This window comes from Pistacia vera, unplaced genomic scaffold, assembly GCF_008641045.1.
Source record: "Pistacia vera cultivar Batoury unplaced genomic scaffold, PisVer_v2 Contig461, whole genome shotgun sequence".
NCBI lineage: Eukaryota > Viridiplantae > Streptophyta > Magnoliopsida > Sapindales > Anacardiaceae > Pistacia > Pistacia vera.
The window spans coordinates 525,802-541,288 of record NW_022196292.1 but is presented as its reverse complement, the minus strand read 5'-3'; the positions used below and the strand labels follow the sequence as shown (position 1 = coordinate 541,288).

At 33.7% G+C, this 15,487-nt stretch overlaps 3 protein-coding genes across 3 annotated transcripts; all 3 read left to right on the top strand.

Moving 5' to 3' along the window:
• Positions 1–1,117: 1,117 nt before the first annotated feature.
• Positions 1,118–1,968, top strand: LOC116145368. The gene has a single exon (XM_031430824.1). It carries the CDS (start codon positions 1,154–1,156, stop codon positions 1,868–1,870), a length of 717 nt encoding a protein of 238 aa, XP_031286684.1. The 5' UTR covers positions 1,118–1,153; the 3' UTR covers positions 1,871–1,968.
• Positions 1,969–6,280: 4,312 nt separating this feature from the next.
• LOC116145471 lies at positions 6,281–7,292 on the top strand. The gene is made up of 2 exons (XM_031430926.1): positions 6,281–6,934; positions 7,114–7,292. The coding sequence occupies exon 1, from the start codon at positions 6,304–6,306 to the stop codon at positions 6,901–6,903; it is 600 nt and encodes a 199-aa protein (XP_031286786.1). The 5' UTR covers positions 6,281–6,303; the 3' UTR covers positions 6,904–6,934; positions 7,114–7,292.
• Positions 7,293–9,159: 1,867 nt separating this feature from the next.
• Positions 9,160–9,606, top strand: LOC116145415. The gene has a single exon (XM_031430878.1). The coding sequence runs from the start codon at positions 9,160–9,162 to the stop codon at positions 9,604–9,606; it is 447 nt and encodes a 148-aa protein (XP_031286738.1).
• Positions 9,607–15,487: the final 5,881 nt, after the last annotated feature.

Genomic DNA, 15,487 nt, shown 5'->3' with positions numbered 1-15,487 from the left:
TCGATTCCATCATCAAAGTCCTATAGAATAGCCATATGTTTCAAGATTCATCTTTATAAAAAATCTTCCCTATAATTTATTCATTTATTATTCAAAGTTAAACGATTTATTCAACATTCCTGAGATAATTCAAGTATTTATAGATCCAGAAACTATAAACGATGTTTGTAAACAGGATTTATGCTTCAAATTACACAATCTTTCACGCATAAATTCTCTAAGTTTTCATCAAAATTGAATAATTAGAGGATACCTGACGGGAGAGAAGTGTTATAGAAACCATGCTTTTGTTCGTCATAATTCATTTTAATAGAAAAAATTCCTAATACAATATTCATTCCATCTAGTGCACTTTCCTGATTTGCTTATACAAATTTTGACATATACACTAATAGATTTAAAGTGGAAAATTCGAATATAATTCTTCTTAATTACGTGGGACATGACTCAATATGCTGTGTCTTTCTCTTTTTTCTCATGAGTAAACGTCTTTTCCCCACACAAGGTTTGCCTTAATGACACTTTCCCACCAAAAAGTTTCAAAATACCACTTTCTCATCCAAAGTTAATATTCCGTTAATACCCAAAATATACTTCACTTTCTTAGTCGACGTTCAATGAGTTGCCAAGAGCTAGAGTAAAGAGTGGAAACCGATGAATTGAATGTTGATAATCGATTGAATATTCGACAATAGAATCAGCTACAAATCAACAAAGAACATAAAACCCTAGCTTTGCGGTGGCCGACAATCGACGAGAAATTAGGTACCAGAGTGAGAGGGGTTTTGTACATAGGAGACTAGACGTTCAAATGGTGGTGATGGGGAGAATTTTTGCCGACGCAATCTACTTTAGGCTGTAACGAAATATTAACTTTGGGTGAGAAAGTGATATTTTAAAACTTTTTGGGCGTGAAGTGCTATTAACGCAAACCTTGGGTGGGAAAAAGTCGTTTACTCTTTTTCTCATCTTGCGTGGGGATTCCTTCATTCTCACCATTCCCAAGCATAATTCTATACTTAGCTTAATCAACAAGCTAAATTAATCCCAATTAACGAGCCTTAATCAACCATTAATCCCTTTCAATCCCATTATATATAATCGCTTCAATTCTCAAAGGTCAGCCATTGCCAATTATTATCACAGACTCACCATGAAGTATAATGAAATTTCCCACTTCTGCCACCCTCAACACAAGCTCAAATTCGAGTACAATGAAGTTCCGTTCAAGTGTGACGGCTGCAAAGAAGTAGGAATTGGATCGCGTTACAAATGTTCCACATGTGATTTCGATCTTCACGTACACTGTGCTGTTCCTTCCCCTTCAATCTCTCACCCTTTTTACACCAAATGCTCCTTCCAGTTCCTGTCGAGGCCGCCGGGGGACAAACCCCGCTACTGTAACGCCTGCGAGAGGGACGTTACCGGCTTTGTCTATCACTGCAAGACGTGTGGGTTCGACCTCCATCCCTGCTGCGCGAAGCTTCCAATGGTGCTCGACGACGGCGAAGTGAAGCTGTATCTGTACATGAAGGTGAGCTCTTCGTGTCACAAATGTGGACGCAAAGGGAGGAGCTGGAGTTACAGGTCGGCCTGCAAGAAATATAATTTGCATGTGGCTTGTGTGAAAGATATGTTGGTGGAGAATTGGCATGAGTTATATTTTGGACGTGGGAAAAGCCGGAAATTGGAAACTAGAATTCCGAGTTTGAAGAACACTCTGCAGACTCACCACAAGAAGAGTAAAGGGAAGGTGCAGAAATGCTGCGAGATGGCTGGTATGGCGGTACAATTTGTGATTTCGGCCGTGCTCGGAGATCCGACCACTCTTATTGCTGGGGTTATTGGGAACTTGATGTCGAGAGGATGATGATCGACGATCGATCGTCGGTAATGCTATCCTTTTCCGAGAATTGTATGATGTCAGATGGTATGAATAACGATTATGTTTGGATCATTGGATAAGTATGAGAGATCGTCATTAGAGATTGACTACTTTATTCTTATTCAACAGGGTTAATTTCAATGACATAATGATCGATCCTTTATTCATTTTATCTTAATTTGTGGGGAATGTTAAAGGTCCATGTGCCCTTGTCCCTATGTTAATAAATTCTAAAGTTAACGACTTCTCTACTCACGGACTTTTAAAATATCACTTTACTATCCAAATTTATATTCCAATGATGAACAAAGAGTAATCTCAGTCCAAACTATTGGGGTTTTTTAAGAAGGGAGGCCGATGAGTCTTTTGGTGATGGAAAGTCGAATTTTGGTTGTTGAGATTGATCAGAATTTGACTTAAGAGAGGCAGTTGCGTAAATCCTAATCGCTCGATTGCTGACGATTGATGGGGTCGACGGGAGTAAGGTTTGAGGGGTTTTGGTGAGTGATGATCGGAAAAGAGAATGGTGGTGATGCGGGGTTGCAACGATGCCGGAATCGGAAACGAAATATATATTTTGGTGGTAAAATGATATTTAAATGTCTGTTAGTGAAAAAGTGTCATTAAGCCATTGTCTGGGTGGGAAAAAGTTGTTTGCTCCAAATTCTATCTCAACTCTATGTTGTGAATATAACTTGGTTCCTTTTAAGGGGTTGAAATAAAAGTTAGCATATTTTGGTGGGTTTTTCAACTATAGTCTCTTAATCTCAATTTTTTTATTTACCCTTATCTAATTTATTATTATTATTATTATTTTAACTAGGATATCCAGGTCTGTTTACGTGTACCTCAACTAACCTTCGAAGTTCTAACTTGAACACAAGACCTCTAGATAACCCACTCAGATGCCTAAAATCTTACTACCCGCCCACAAGACAAGTGGTTGTATATACTTATCTTAATCACCAAATAATAATTAAAAAAAAGAAAACATTATCTGCACTAAGGATGTTCGGTTCTCGGTACCCTATACTTTTTAAAGGAACCAGAATCGACGGTTCCGGTTCCTAGGTACCAGAATCGATGGTTCCAGTTCCTAGGTACCAAGAACCATAACCTATAACAACGGTTCCGGTTCCGGTTCTGGGTACCCTGTAAAATTCATGACCCCCCAAAAGTTTTTAAAATAGAAAAAAAAACCCTTAAAAACTTACAAATACCCCCCATCTGGCATTTGTTAACAAAAATAAAATTACAAATTACAAATTCAAAATTACAAACTCCATTACTTTGTAAAGGTAGATTCTCAAAAGTTAAACCAACTTATTTTAAATGTTATGAAATATAAATATAAATGTATTCACATTACTTTTTCTACAAAAGTTTTTATTAACCCCCCTAATCTTTAATTTTATTTTATATTAGTCTCGGTTCCTGGTTCCTGGTTCCGGCCGGAACTGGAACAGCACAATAACGGTTCCAAAAATTTGGAACCAAAACCTACCCGTTGACGGCCGGGTACGAACCGGAACCAAACCTAGGGTACTCGCCGATTGCGGTTCCAATCGGTTTTTTTGAACACCCCTAATCTGCACTAATGGTTTGTGAATTTTATTTCTAATTGAAGTTGAAATATATAATATTATAATCTTTTTTGCTGATTTTTCTAAAATAATTTAGTGTTAACAGACTCATGGGATGCACTAAATTGTGTTAACCCAAACCAAACTAAGAAATCAAAATTGTTGGGAAAATGATCAATACATATTCACTTGTAAACTAGATTCTGTTAATTCCACTTATGAGAGGGATAATACAATATAAAACATGATTTCAGAAAGTTGTATTTATGGGGGTCAAAGGTAAAAGTTAACAAATAAATGGGCCGAGCTAAAATAAATTTTAGGAATGAAATTATATATATATATATATATTTAAACATTCACATAACAACTTAATGCAGTGAATTCTATGTGAAAGAGAATAAACTAATTACAAATTAAACAAAGAACGGATATCTAATCAATCAATGAAAGATATTTCCCAAATCTCTTCATTAGCTGATTAATTAGCTACTTGACTAGGAATAGTATTGGAGTCCTGCACCGACTAGGCATGCTGAAGCCTATTAGTTTATAAGAGGGGGTAATCCTTCCCTTCAACAAGACCTTATTAGGTGAGGAGTCAAGCCCACCTCAAATTTTATTATGGTATTTATTAGGTGAGGAGTCAGGCCTACCTCAAATTTTATCATGGTATCAGAGCCCAGGTTCAGTTAAGCTGAGTGCTTGACCAGTGGGTGGGGAGTTAGAGCTGACAACTACCTTCAATAATAGGCATGACTCAACATATATATGGGTTTGACCGTGAGGGGGAGTGTTGGAGTCCCACACCAACTAAACACACTCAAGCCTACTGGTTTATAAGAGAGGGTAATCCTCCCATTCAACAAGACCTTATTGGGTGAGGAGTCAGACCCACCTCAAATTTTATCAAATAGGATAGGCAAAGTGTCTTATTGTCTCTCGTGATTCACGCCCTTCAAAATTGACTGCTATAACCTACCAGTGGGTAGTCCAATAGTAACGGCGAATCAAGAGGGTTACAAATGGGTAGAACTCATAATCTCAGGTTCGGTTCCTACCGGGTATAAAGGTAATATCTTCATCCATGATTTATCTGATAGGTCATGGTGGTGGGTTACTATGGGATAACTCCCCCTTAGAATCATTGTTTTAAAACTAGACTCGTTGTGAGACCCAACAAAGTGATAGGGTCACAGATCAACCGATCCAACCAGTTGGACCAGTGACGTCAGCAACAAAAATATTTTAAAAATTTTCTAATTAGTCCCTGAATTATAGTATATTTAAAATACCCCTAAAAACTTTCAAATTAGTCCCTAAAATTTTAATTTATTTCAAGAATGCCCAAAAAATTCAAGTAGTCTCTAAAGTTTTGAAATATTTTAAAAACACCCCTTAAAAAGTACAAAGTAATCCTTATAAATTTGAAATATAGCAGAAACCCCTTGGAACCTGGACCAGACAGGAGAGGCTGTTGGGTCCCAGTCAAACTGGCCCGACTAGTCAGTCCGATCCGGGTTATAAAACAATGGTGAGGATTAGTGCCTTTGCCCATGATTTACCTGGGGTCCAGAAAGCTCAGTTATTAAAAAAAAATTGAATGCTATATATTGATTTGGAAGGGAAATAATATATTTTTTTTTTATCCATTGCGATGAGCATCTCTTTTCTCTTGAAGTTACAGATGTGAGGTTTCATATTTTTAATGAAGAATCTTAGACTTATTTGATCCACCCGTGAGAAAATTAAATAATTAAACATTTATAAAGAAGATTAGAATTTAGAAACCTTTATATTTAATCTTCTTTTGACTAGTTCGTCTTCGTGATCTCAAGGATGATCCAACTAGAATCTAATCCAAACAGACTCTATATATATATATACATTGTTTCCAAATATAGTTCTGAAAGTTTATACAACAAAATCACAAAATTAATTAATTTCCAAATCATTCTGAATTGGCTTCCTGTCGGACTGTCCAACATTTGTTTTTAAATTAATTAACTGAGTAACATTCAAAACATTAATTAAAAAAATTATTTCTAATCGAGTAAATGACTTTTTTCCACCCAAGGTTTGCCTCAATGACACTTTCCCACCCAAAGTTTATATTCCGTTAATACCCAAAGTATATTTCACTTTCTCAGCCAGCGTTCAACGAGTTACCAAGAGTCAAGATAAAAGAGTTTTGGTAGAGTGGGGGTCGATGGATCCAATTGTGGTGACTGATTAAATATTCGCCGTAAAAATTAATTGAAAATCATTTAAGAACAGGAAACCCTAACTTTGTGGTAGCCAACTATCAGCGAGAAATCAAGTACCCGAGTAAGAGGGATTTAGTATAGAAGAGACCGAAGGTTTAAATAGTGGTGACAGAGAGAATTTTTGCCGTCGGAATCGACTTTGGATAGTAACGAAATATTAAATTTGGGTGGAAAAATAGTATTTTGAAACTTTTGGGGTGGAAAAAAGTTGTCTACCCTTTCTATAATCCATTAATTAATTACGTCACACATCATACATAAACCTCCAAAATATAGTTAAAAATCTATGAACATTGCGTGTTTCTTGAGTTGGATCAAATTAAAGTTGGTCAAGACAAATGGATCCAAAATATTAGGACAAATTATTTCAATAATTAATTAATTAATTCAATTGTGGAATGAACGTCGACCGAACGAATTTCTTAGATTTTCTTTGCTTCAAGCTCAAGGCATAAACCAACAAACTAATTAAATAATTTTAAATCCATTAATATTTTTTATATAATCTAGACGTGTTTGCATATTCTTCCTCTCCATTAATTTTCATGAAACTGATCTTCAGAAACATATGGGAATTTGTAGTTCGTGTGAGGCAACGAATGTAGCCACCATGGCCAAAGTGATCCTTCAAGATGGGAGGCTTCAAGAATTTGCATGTCCAGTTAAGGTTTCACAGGTTTTAGAGAAAAACCCCAGCTGTTTTTTGTCCAACATGGATGATATGGACTTCGACAGCTTCATTTCCATCATTAATGGCGACGAAGATCTTCAACCGGGTCGGCTTTACTTTGCCTTGCCGATGAGCTGGTTAAAGAGTCCGCTCAGAGGCGAGAAGATGGCGTCTTTGGTCGTGAAAGCGAGCTTGGCTTTGAAGAAGAGGAAGGGCGGTGGTGGCCGCCATGGCGACCGGAAGTGTTGCGGGTCGTGTAGGGTGAAAACAGATGATGTTTTAATGTATACTACGGCCCCTAGGATTTTGGATCCGGCTAGTCCGAAGGTTGTCGTCGGCAGTGGAGGTGGACGTGGGAGCAGGTCCGGTAGTCGAGGATCCATGGTGAGGCAGAGACGCCAAGGCGGCGGTAGTCTTGGTCGTGGTCGTGGAAGAGGTCATTTTGCTACAAAGTTGAGCGTTATTATAGAGGAAAAAGGAGATGATCATCGGAGTTGATGACCATATATTAGGGTTTCAATATATCCTTGTAAGTAACTTCAAAATTTGAAGGTTATATATATTTTAACTGTCTGCAAATTGAATGAATACTAGAGATTTTTTTCTTTCATTTTCTCTATGATTTTCCTTTAAGCCAAACACTCATGTTTCACTTATTTAAGCCCTAGAATATCATTGAAGATTCGAAATTTTTGCCCTGATGTATAGGGAAAGTGTAGACGATGATCATGTGAAGAAATCAAATTAAAAGAGAGCATGTTTGAGGAAGGAGCTGATCAGTTTGTTCTTGGTTATTAATTAATCCAAGAAGAAAGACAAAAGTAATTAATTAAATTCCATTTGAGGTGACATCTACAGAGAAAAAAAGCATATAATAGAGAAACTTTAATCAATCATTGTAATTAAATAAATAAATACCAACTGTAACTAATTTCTGAGTTTTTTTTATAGTAAAATTTGGCATGTTTTTTTTATCTTTTTGGTAGTGAACATCCATTTGACATCAGAAATACAATCTTAACCTTTATATGTCCGGCCTTTCTATGTGGTCAGCATCCGTTAGGTTTTACTGGGTAATAGGGGTAGGCATTGGCTCGGGCTTGACTGATCCCGAGTCGAGTTTGATCAAGATACAACTTGACTCGAAAAAGCTTGATTAAGCTCAATCAAGCTCGATTAAAGCTTAAATTTGAACTCGAATTCTAATTTCAAGTATCGATTTCAAGTTTAAACTCGATTCCTCAAGCTCCGTTAGACTTGAATTCGAACTCAAATTCAGTACTATAGCAATCGAGTCGAGTTTGAGTAGTTAGATTTGACTCGATTAGCCAGATACTCGACTCGATTTCACTCCTAATGGGTACTCACTAGACACACACACACACACACACAACCCTCAAGGGTTAGACTCGTATTTCTAAAACTAATGGATGCTCACTACAAAAGGCCAAACACACGGGTTTTACAATTAAAAAAAAAAAAAATTCTTAATTGCTACATAATTAATTGAAAGGGCACTTAATTTTCACCCATTCAGCTCCAAAAATATTGGGAATTAATTAATGTAATTAAAATTTGGGACTTCTGCCCAATTACAAGTTTATAAGGGCACTACACTTATAATCTAATCTCACAATTTTTCTCTCATAACCTATATGTGACAGCTTGCATTTGGTCAGCTCGTAATGTGTTTCGCTTACCCAATTGTTGATCCTACCTGACTAATTGTAAACTGACCAATCAGGATTATGAGAGAGTTTATAAGATTGGGTTGTGAATAAATCTTTATTGATAAAATAAAGATGACTCTTTAAAGGAATTAACGAAAGGGATTAGATACCCAATGAAAAAGAGAAAGGTCAAAAGAGGAAAAAGAAGATTTTGAGAGCAAGTCTTCCCCGATTCTCTTCAAAATATACCAAACTACCACCATTCTCTTCCTTGATTCCGGCATCGTTATGACCCCAAACTACCACCATTCTCTTTCCCGATTTCGGTATCTTTGCAATCCTAAACTACCATCATTCTCTTCCTCGATCATCACTCACTAAAATCTTTCAAACCCTCCTCTCGCTGACCTCGCCAATCACTGATAATCAAATGATTAGAGTTTGCATAGTCCCTCTTACCAAGTCAAATTCTGATAAATCCTAACCACCAAAATTCAATATTTCACCACCAAAAGACTCATTGACCTCCCCTCTTCAAAAACCTCAACAGCTTGGACCAAGGTTGCTCTTTATTTATTGTTGGAATATAAATTTAGATAATAAAATAGTATTTTAAAAGTCTATAGATGAAAAAGTATCATTAAGCCGTTATTTGAATAGGAAAAAATCATTTACTCAAAATATGAAATAGAGGATGGGTCATTAAAGGATTAATGAAAGGGATTAGATACCCAATTAAAAAGTGAAAGGTCCAAAGAGGAAAAAGAAGTTTTTGAAAGCAAGTCTTCCCGTCACAAATGTGAAACATATCTAATAATTGAAACAACCCCCGCCCCCCGGAAATTCGTCAATTCCCCTTTATTGACCTCGTTGCTTCCTCGCTACCTTCATAATATATGTAATCCCTCTTACAGATCACGTGATCTTCATAATATATAGAGAATTAAGCACCATTGGAAAATGGAAAGTCATTCTTGAAATCTGCTTTTTCTTTCTTTAGTTCTTCCTTATATATATACTTCAGTTCTCTCTACTTTCTTCCCCAGCTTAACTCAACTCAGTTCAGTTTACAGAATATCAATCAATGGGAAATTGCGCAATATCGGTTCAATACACAAAACAAAATGGTGGCTGCAACAACTTCAGGAGGCCACTCACGGCCAAGATCATTCACATGGATGGACGACTACAGGAGTTCCGAGAGCCCATCAAAGCCGCACACATCCTCTCCCAGAACCCCAACTGCTATCTCTGCAGCTCCGAGTCCATGTTCGTCGGCTCCCAAGTCCCCCATCTCGCCGGAGAAGAACAACTTCAACCGGGTCAAATTTACTTCCTCCTGCCACTCTCCAAATCTCAGGAACCGCTCACTCTCCAGGACTTGTGTTCGCTAGCCATAAAAGCTAGCTCAGCTCTCCCTAAGTTAACCTCACAACCGCCTTTCAAGTATCGAGCAGCAGCAGTCACGACGCCGCCGGCTGGTTTCTGTGAAGTTCCGATCGGGTTTCAGGCTCCGGCGAGGAGAGGATGACGATGACGATGAAACCAAAGTGACGATCAGCTTGTTGACTAATGATAATATATTTATTAATTAGAATATAATTTAATTATAATTAGGTATGCTTTGGATTTTGACATTAATATTGTAGCTTTTGATGCAAAGCTCGAGCCCAAAGCGTGGAGGGTGACGTAATAATAGAACAATTATTGTGTAAGGGACAAAAGAAAATACATAAAATTTTCATATAAATAAATAATATTATTGTGTGTTTAAATGTTTATTTTTTATTTTATCTGTTAATTGAGGTGTTTGACACACTTCGACTTGATATAATTTGAGATCAGTTTGACTCCTCACTCGATAAGGCCTTGTTGAATGTGAAGATTACTCCTTGTTATAAATTAGTAGGTTTGAGCGTGCCTAGTCGGTGTAAGACTCTAACACTTCCTCTCATGATCAAGCCCATATGTTAGGTTATGTCTGTTATTAGAGATAGTTGTCGACTTTAACTCCTCATCCACTGGTCAAGCACTTAGCTCAACTGAATTTGGGCTCTAATACCAGTAGGCTTCACCCAATAAGGTCTTGTTGAATAGGAGAATTATCCCTTCTTATAAACCAGTAGGCTTGAGCGTGTCTAGTCAGTGTGAGACTCCAACACGTCTAATTCTCAGGAGAAACTATCAACCTACCGCTCGCGATACCTAAAACTATGGGTTAAATCTAAGCACATATGCCTCGGTTCACCGTTATCGTTAGGCTACCCCCATAAGTGGGTTGTTTAAAACTTTAAATGTTTTGGAACCTGTTTGGAACCTATTTTGGAACTTGTTTTGGAACCTGTTTTGGAACCTGGACTACAATGAAATATTTGTGAAATGTGAATAATGGAGGGTTTCTATTATTTTACATATAAAAAATTTTAAAATAGATATACGAATATAATTATACTTATTACAGATAAATTACACCATATTAAAAGCTTTAATATATTATAATGAGTAAACGACATGTTCCCACCCAAGGTTTGACGAAATCCCAAGTTAGTACCACTGGTTTCATTTATTCCAGATTCCCACCCTTAAAGTGACGGAAAAACGTTTGATGTAACGGTAAAGGGGTAAATTGGTCATTTTACATGGACGGCGCACGTTAGCAGACCACCGCCTATAACACTCCCCCAGCGCACGTTAGCAGCCGTCGTTCCCTACGTTTTTCGCTCTTTTCCGGCGATTCTTCCACCCAAAATCACCATAGTCACCACCATTTGAACCCCCATCCTCCCCTCTACAAAACCATACCATTCACAACCCCTCATCACTCGCCGATCTCCGGCCACGGCAACGAAAAACGGCCGATGAACACGAACTCTCGGCCAGCGAATGACGACGAAACGGTTGCTGGGGACATAGGGGTTTTACAGATTTGGGGACGGTGGTTGCATTGGTGGTGTCCAATTGGATTTTCACCGTCGGAATCGGCCGGAATCCGATGAAGAACACCAAAACCCTAAGCCTAACGGTGCCGGCGATTGGAGGGGCAAATGAGTCGGGAACCAGAGGGGTTTTGGACGACGGACTACGGGGAAGGTGATGGAGGTGACCAGGGGGTTCGACGTCGTCGGAAACAGCCCAGATCGGGCTGTTTTCGGTGAGGGTGTATAGTGACCGAGGGTGTTTTTGATATAATTTGAAAATAAAATGGTAAGTTTTGTAATTCTACTATTTTAGGGGTTAAAACATAATTTTAATTAATTTAGGGTTAAGGGCATTATGGTAATTGTACCCTTTAAACCCTAAAAATTCATAACACTGTTACTTTAAGGGTGGGAATCTGGAATAAATGTAACCAGTGGTACTAACCTGGGATTTCGTCAAACCTTGGGTGGGAATTTGTTGTTTACTCTATTATAATACATTAATATTAAAGTTTTAATCAATTAAGTGAATAATTGGAATTATGATCCAATTAAAAGTGTTTTATATTTTTAATGTTATTAAAAGAATTATTTTTGAATAAAATAGTATATTTGATGGAGTAATAATATATTTAGTTATTTACTTCAATTATCAAGTTCTAAGTATATCTATAATAAATTAGTAATTAATTAATTATATATGATAAATTGATAAACATTAATAAATTTAATTACTAGTTAAATATCATACTTAATCAATTATAACATTACATTATAGTTAAATGATTACTTAATTAATTATAATTTTATAACATTACTTAATTGATTTATAGTATAATTAATTATAGCATTACATTAATTGATTACTACTTAATAATTGACTTATAAGTTATAAACTTAGTATATTACTTAATTAAATAATTAAAAATTTAATTAATTAAGCATTTATAGTATAATTACTTAGTCAATTATAACTTTATTATAAACATATATAAACTAATTAAATGATTAAAAATTTAATTATTATAATATTACATTAAATTTAGGTATGATTACTTATAGTTAATTCACTATCACATTACAGTATAGTATGATTATAATTAATTATAATATTACATAATTAAATGATTACTTAATTGATTATGACATTATATTAATTATTAATTTACTACATAAACATTAACATAATACTTAATAAATGATTAGAAATTTAATTAATTACAACATTATATATAAATTTATAGTACGATTATGTAATTAATTGTAACATTACATTATAATTAAGATTACAATTAATTATAATATTCTATTATAAACAAATTAATTATAATATTATATTAAAGACTTATAGTATGATTACTTAATTCATTGTAACATTTCACTATTTCATCATAGTATGAAATTGATTACATAATTAATTATAACATACATATTAGATGATTATTAATTGATTATGACATTATATTATAAACATTAATTATAACATTACATTATAAACAAATGATTACTTAATAAATGATTAAAAATTTAATTAATTAAATATTACTATAGTAAATAAACTTAATTAAATTATAACATTATTATATTACATTATATTATGATCACTTAATTAATTATAGCATTATATAGTTAAATGATTACTTAATTAGTTATAAATTTATAACATTATTATAAAAATTAGTAATTTACCACATTATTATATTACATTACTTAATTAAACAATTAAAATTTTAATAATTTTAAATAAACATTAAAGATCTATAATCTGATTACTTAGTTCACTATAACATTACATTATAGTATGATCACATAATTAATTATAACATTACATAATTATGATTACTTAACTGATTATGAGTTATGATATTATGTTTTAAACATTAGTAATTACTAATTTACTACATAAACCTTAGCACAATATAATAATTTAACATTACCCTATAAACATTTCATTATAAACATTAATTAACATTACATTATAATTAAATAATACTCAATTAATTATAAGATTATTATATTATATATATATAAATCACTTACTTTTATAGCATTATATAGTTAAATGATTACATAATTAGTTATGAATTAAACATTACATATAAATATAGTAATTTACTATATATACATTACTTAGTTAAACGATTAAAAATTTAATTAATTTAAACATTACCTTATATATTATAATATGATCTTAATCAATTATAACATTCCATTATAAACATTAGATATAATTAAATGATTTGAAATTAATTAATTATAATATTAAATTATAGATTTATAGTATGATAATTAATTCATTATATATTACATTATACTATTATTGTATGATCATATAATTAATATAACATTACATAATTAATTATTACTTAATTGATTATGACATATATTATAAACATTAGTAATTTACTAATTACATAATACTTAATAAATGATTAGAATTTTTAAATTATAACATTACATGATAATGTCGTATGATTACTTAATTAATTATAACATTCTATTATAAACAATATTACAATACTTAATTAAATGATTAACAATTTAATTAATTATAATATTACATTATAATTAAATAGTATATTACTTAATTAATTATAACATTACAATTTACATGGTAGTATGATCACTTAATTAGTATAACATTATTAATTTATAATATTAAATTTACTAAATTATATTTAGTATATTATAAATACCCAATTGGCCAATTATAACATTAATTGCGATGAATAATTGTTTGTGTTTTGGTTTTGATTGACGAATTGTATGTGAATTGTGATGAATTGATTGAATTCAAGTGTTGCTTAGAGATTACAGGTTATGAGTTACATTGGACACAAATGAATGAATAATCAAAATTTGTTAGGGGTGTATTTGTAAACTTTTAAGGTATTTTTATCATTTTTTAAACTAATAGGGGGTAATTATTTTTTACAGGGTACCCCGGAAAGGACCGGAACTTGCATTTTAGGTTCCGGTTCCTTGAATTGAAGAACCTGCACTGTCCGGTTCCAGTTCCGGTTCCTTTTTTTGGGAACTTATACTATGCGGTTCCGGTTCCGGTTCTCCCGAAAAATGGAGGGTACCCGGAACCGCTCACCCTTACGATAAGCCAGATACTCAACTCGATTTCACTTCTAATAGGTACTCACTAGACACACACACACAAAACCCTCAAGGGTTAGACTCATATTTCTGAAACTAACGGATGCTCACTACAAAAGGCCAAACACAGGTTTTACAATTAAAAAAAAATAAAAAAATTCTTGATTGCTACGTAATTAATTGAAAGGGCACTTAATTTTTACCCATTCAGCTCGAAAAATATTGGGAATTAATTAATGTAATTAAAATTTGGGACTATGGCAATTTCATGCATCAAAATTCAAAATTTGGTAGTAGAGAATCCAATATAAGCATTATTATTCTAATTTCATCGAAAAGTGTCAATTAATCCAATCAAATTATCATACTTTCCTGTCCTTTGATTTACTCGTTAAAAATTTCAAACTTCAAAATATTTATATCAGATAATACTTATAAATATGTGAAAAAAAATAATAATTAAAACATCCTCATTCATGTAGCAAGTGATTATATAAAGTTTGGGACAATATTATATTTATAACTCAATCTCGCAAACCTTTGTTTACAATCTTAACGTGGAAGTTTGTAATTGATCAACTCGTAATGGGTCCTGTTTATCCAATTATGAGCTGTCACGTCAAGGTTGTAAGATTGGATTGTGAGTCAATCTTTATTGTTATATAAAATAAGGGTAATACTACACTTATAATATAATATCACAACTCATATATGACAGCTCGTAATTGGTCAACTCGTAATATGTCTCACTTACCCAATTGTCGATCCTACCTGCCTAATTACAAACTGATCAATCAGGATTATGAGAGAGTTTGTAAAATTGAATTGTGAATAAAACTTTATTTGATAAAATAAAGATGACTCATTAAAGGAATTAAGGAACGGGATTAGATACCCAATGAAAAGGAGAAAGGTCAAAAGAGGAAAAAGAAGATTGTGAAAGCTAAGTCTTCCCCTCACAAATGTGAAACATATCTAAATCTTCCCTGATTCTCTTCAAAATATACCAAACTATCACCATTTTCTTCCCCGATTCTGGCATCGTTACGACCCCAAACTATCATCATTCTTTTCCCTGATTCTGACATCTTTACAACCCTAAACTACCATCATTCTCTTCTCCGATCATCACTCACTAAATTCTTTCAAACCCTATTCCCGTCGACCCTGCCAATCGCTGATAATCAAGTGATTATGGTTTGTATAGTCACTCCTACTAAGCCAATTTTTGATCAATCTTAACCACCAAAATTCAACCTTTCACTACCAAAAGATTCATCGACCTCCGCTCTTCAAAAGCCTCAACAGTCTGGATCAAATTTGCTCTTTGTTCATCGATAAAATATAAATTTAGATAGTAAAGTAGTATTTAAAAAATTTATTCGTGAA

What these genes read in the sequence shown, in the direction of transcription:
- LOC116145368 (XM_031430824.1), top strand. Translation starts at nt 1,154, where the DNA reads ATGAAGTATAATGAAATTTCCCACTTCTGCCACCCTCAACACAAGCTC.
- LOC116145471 (XM_031430926.1), top strand. Translation starts at nt 6,304, where the DNA reads ATGGGAATTTGTAGTTCGTGTGAGGCAACGAATGTAGCCACCATGGCC.
- LOC116145415 (XM_031430878.1), top strand. Translation starts at nt 9,160, where the DNA reads ATGGGAAATTGCGCAATATCGGTTCAATACACAAAACAAAATGGTGGC.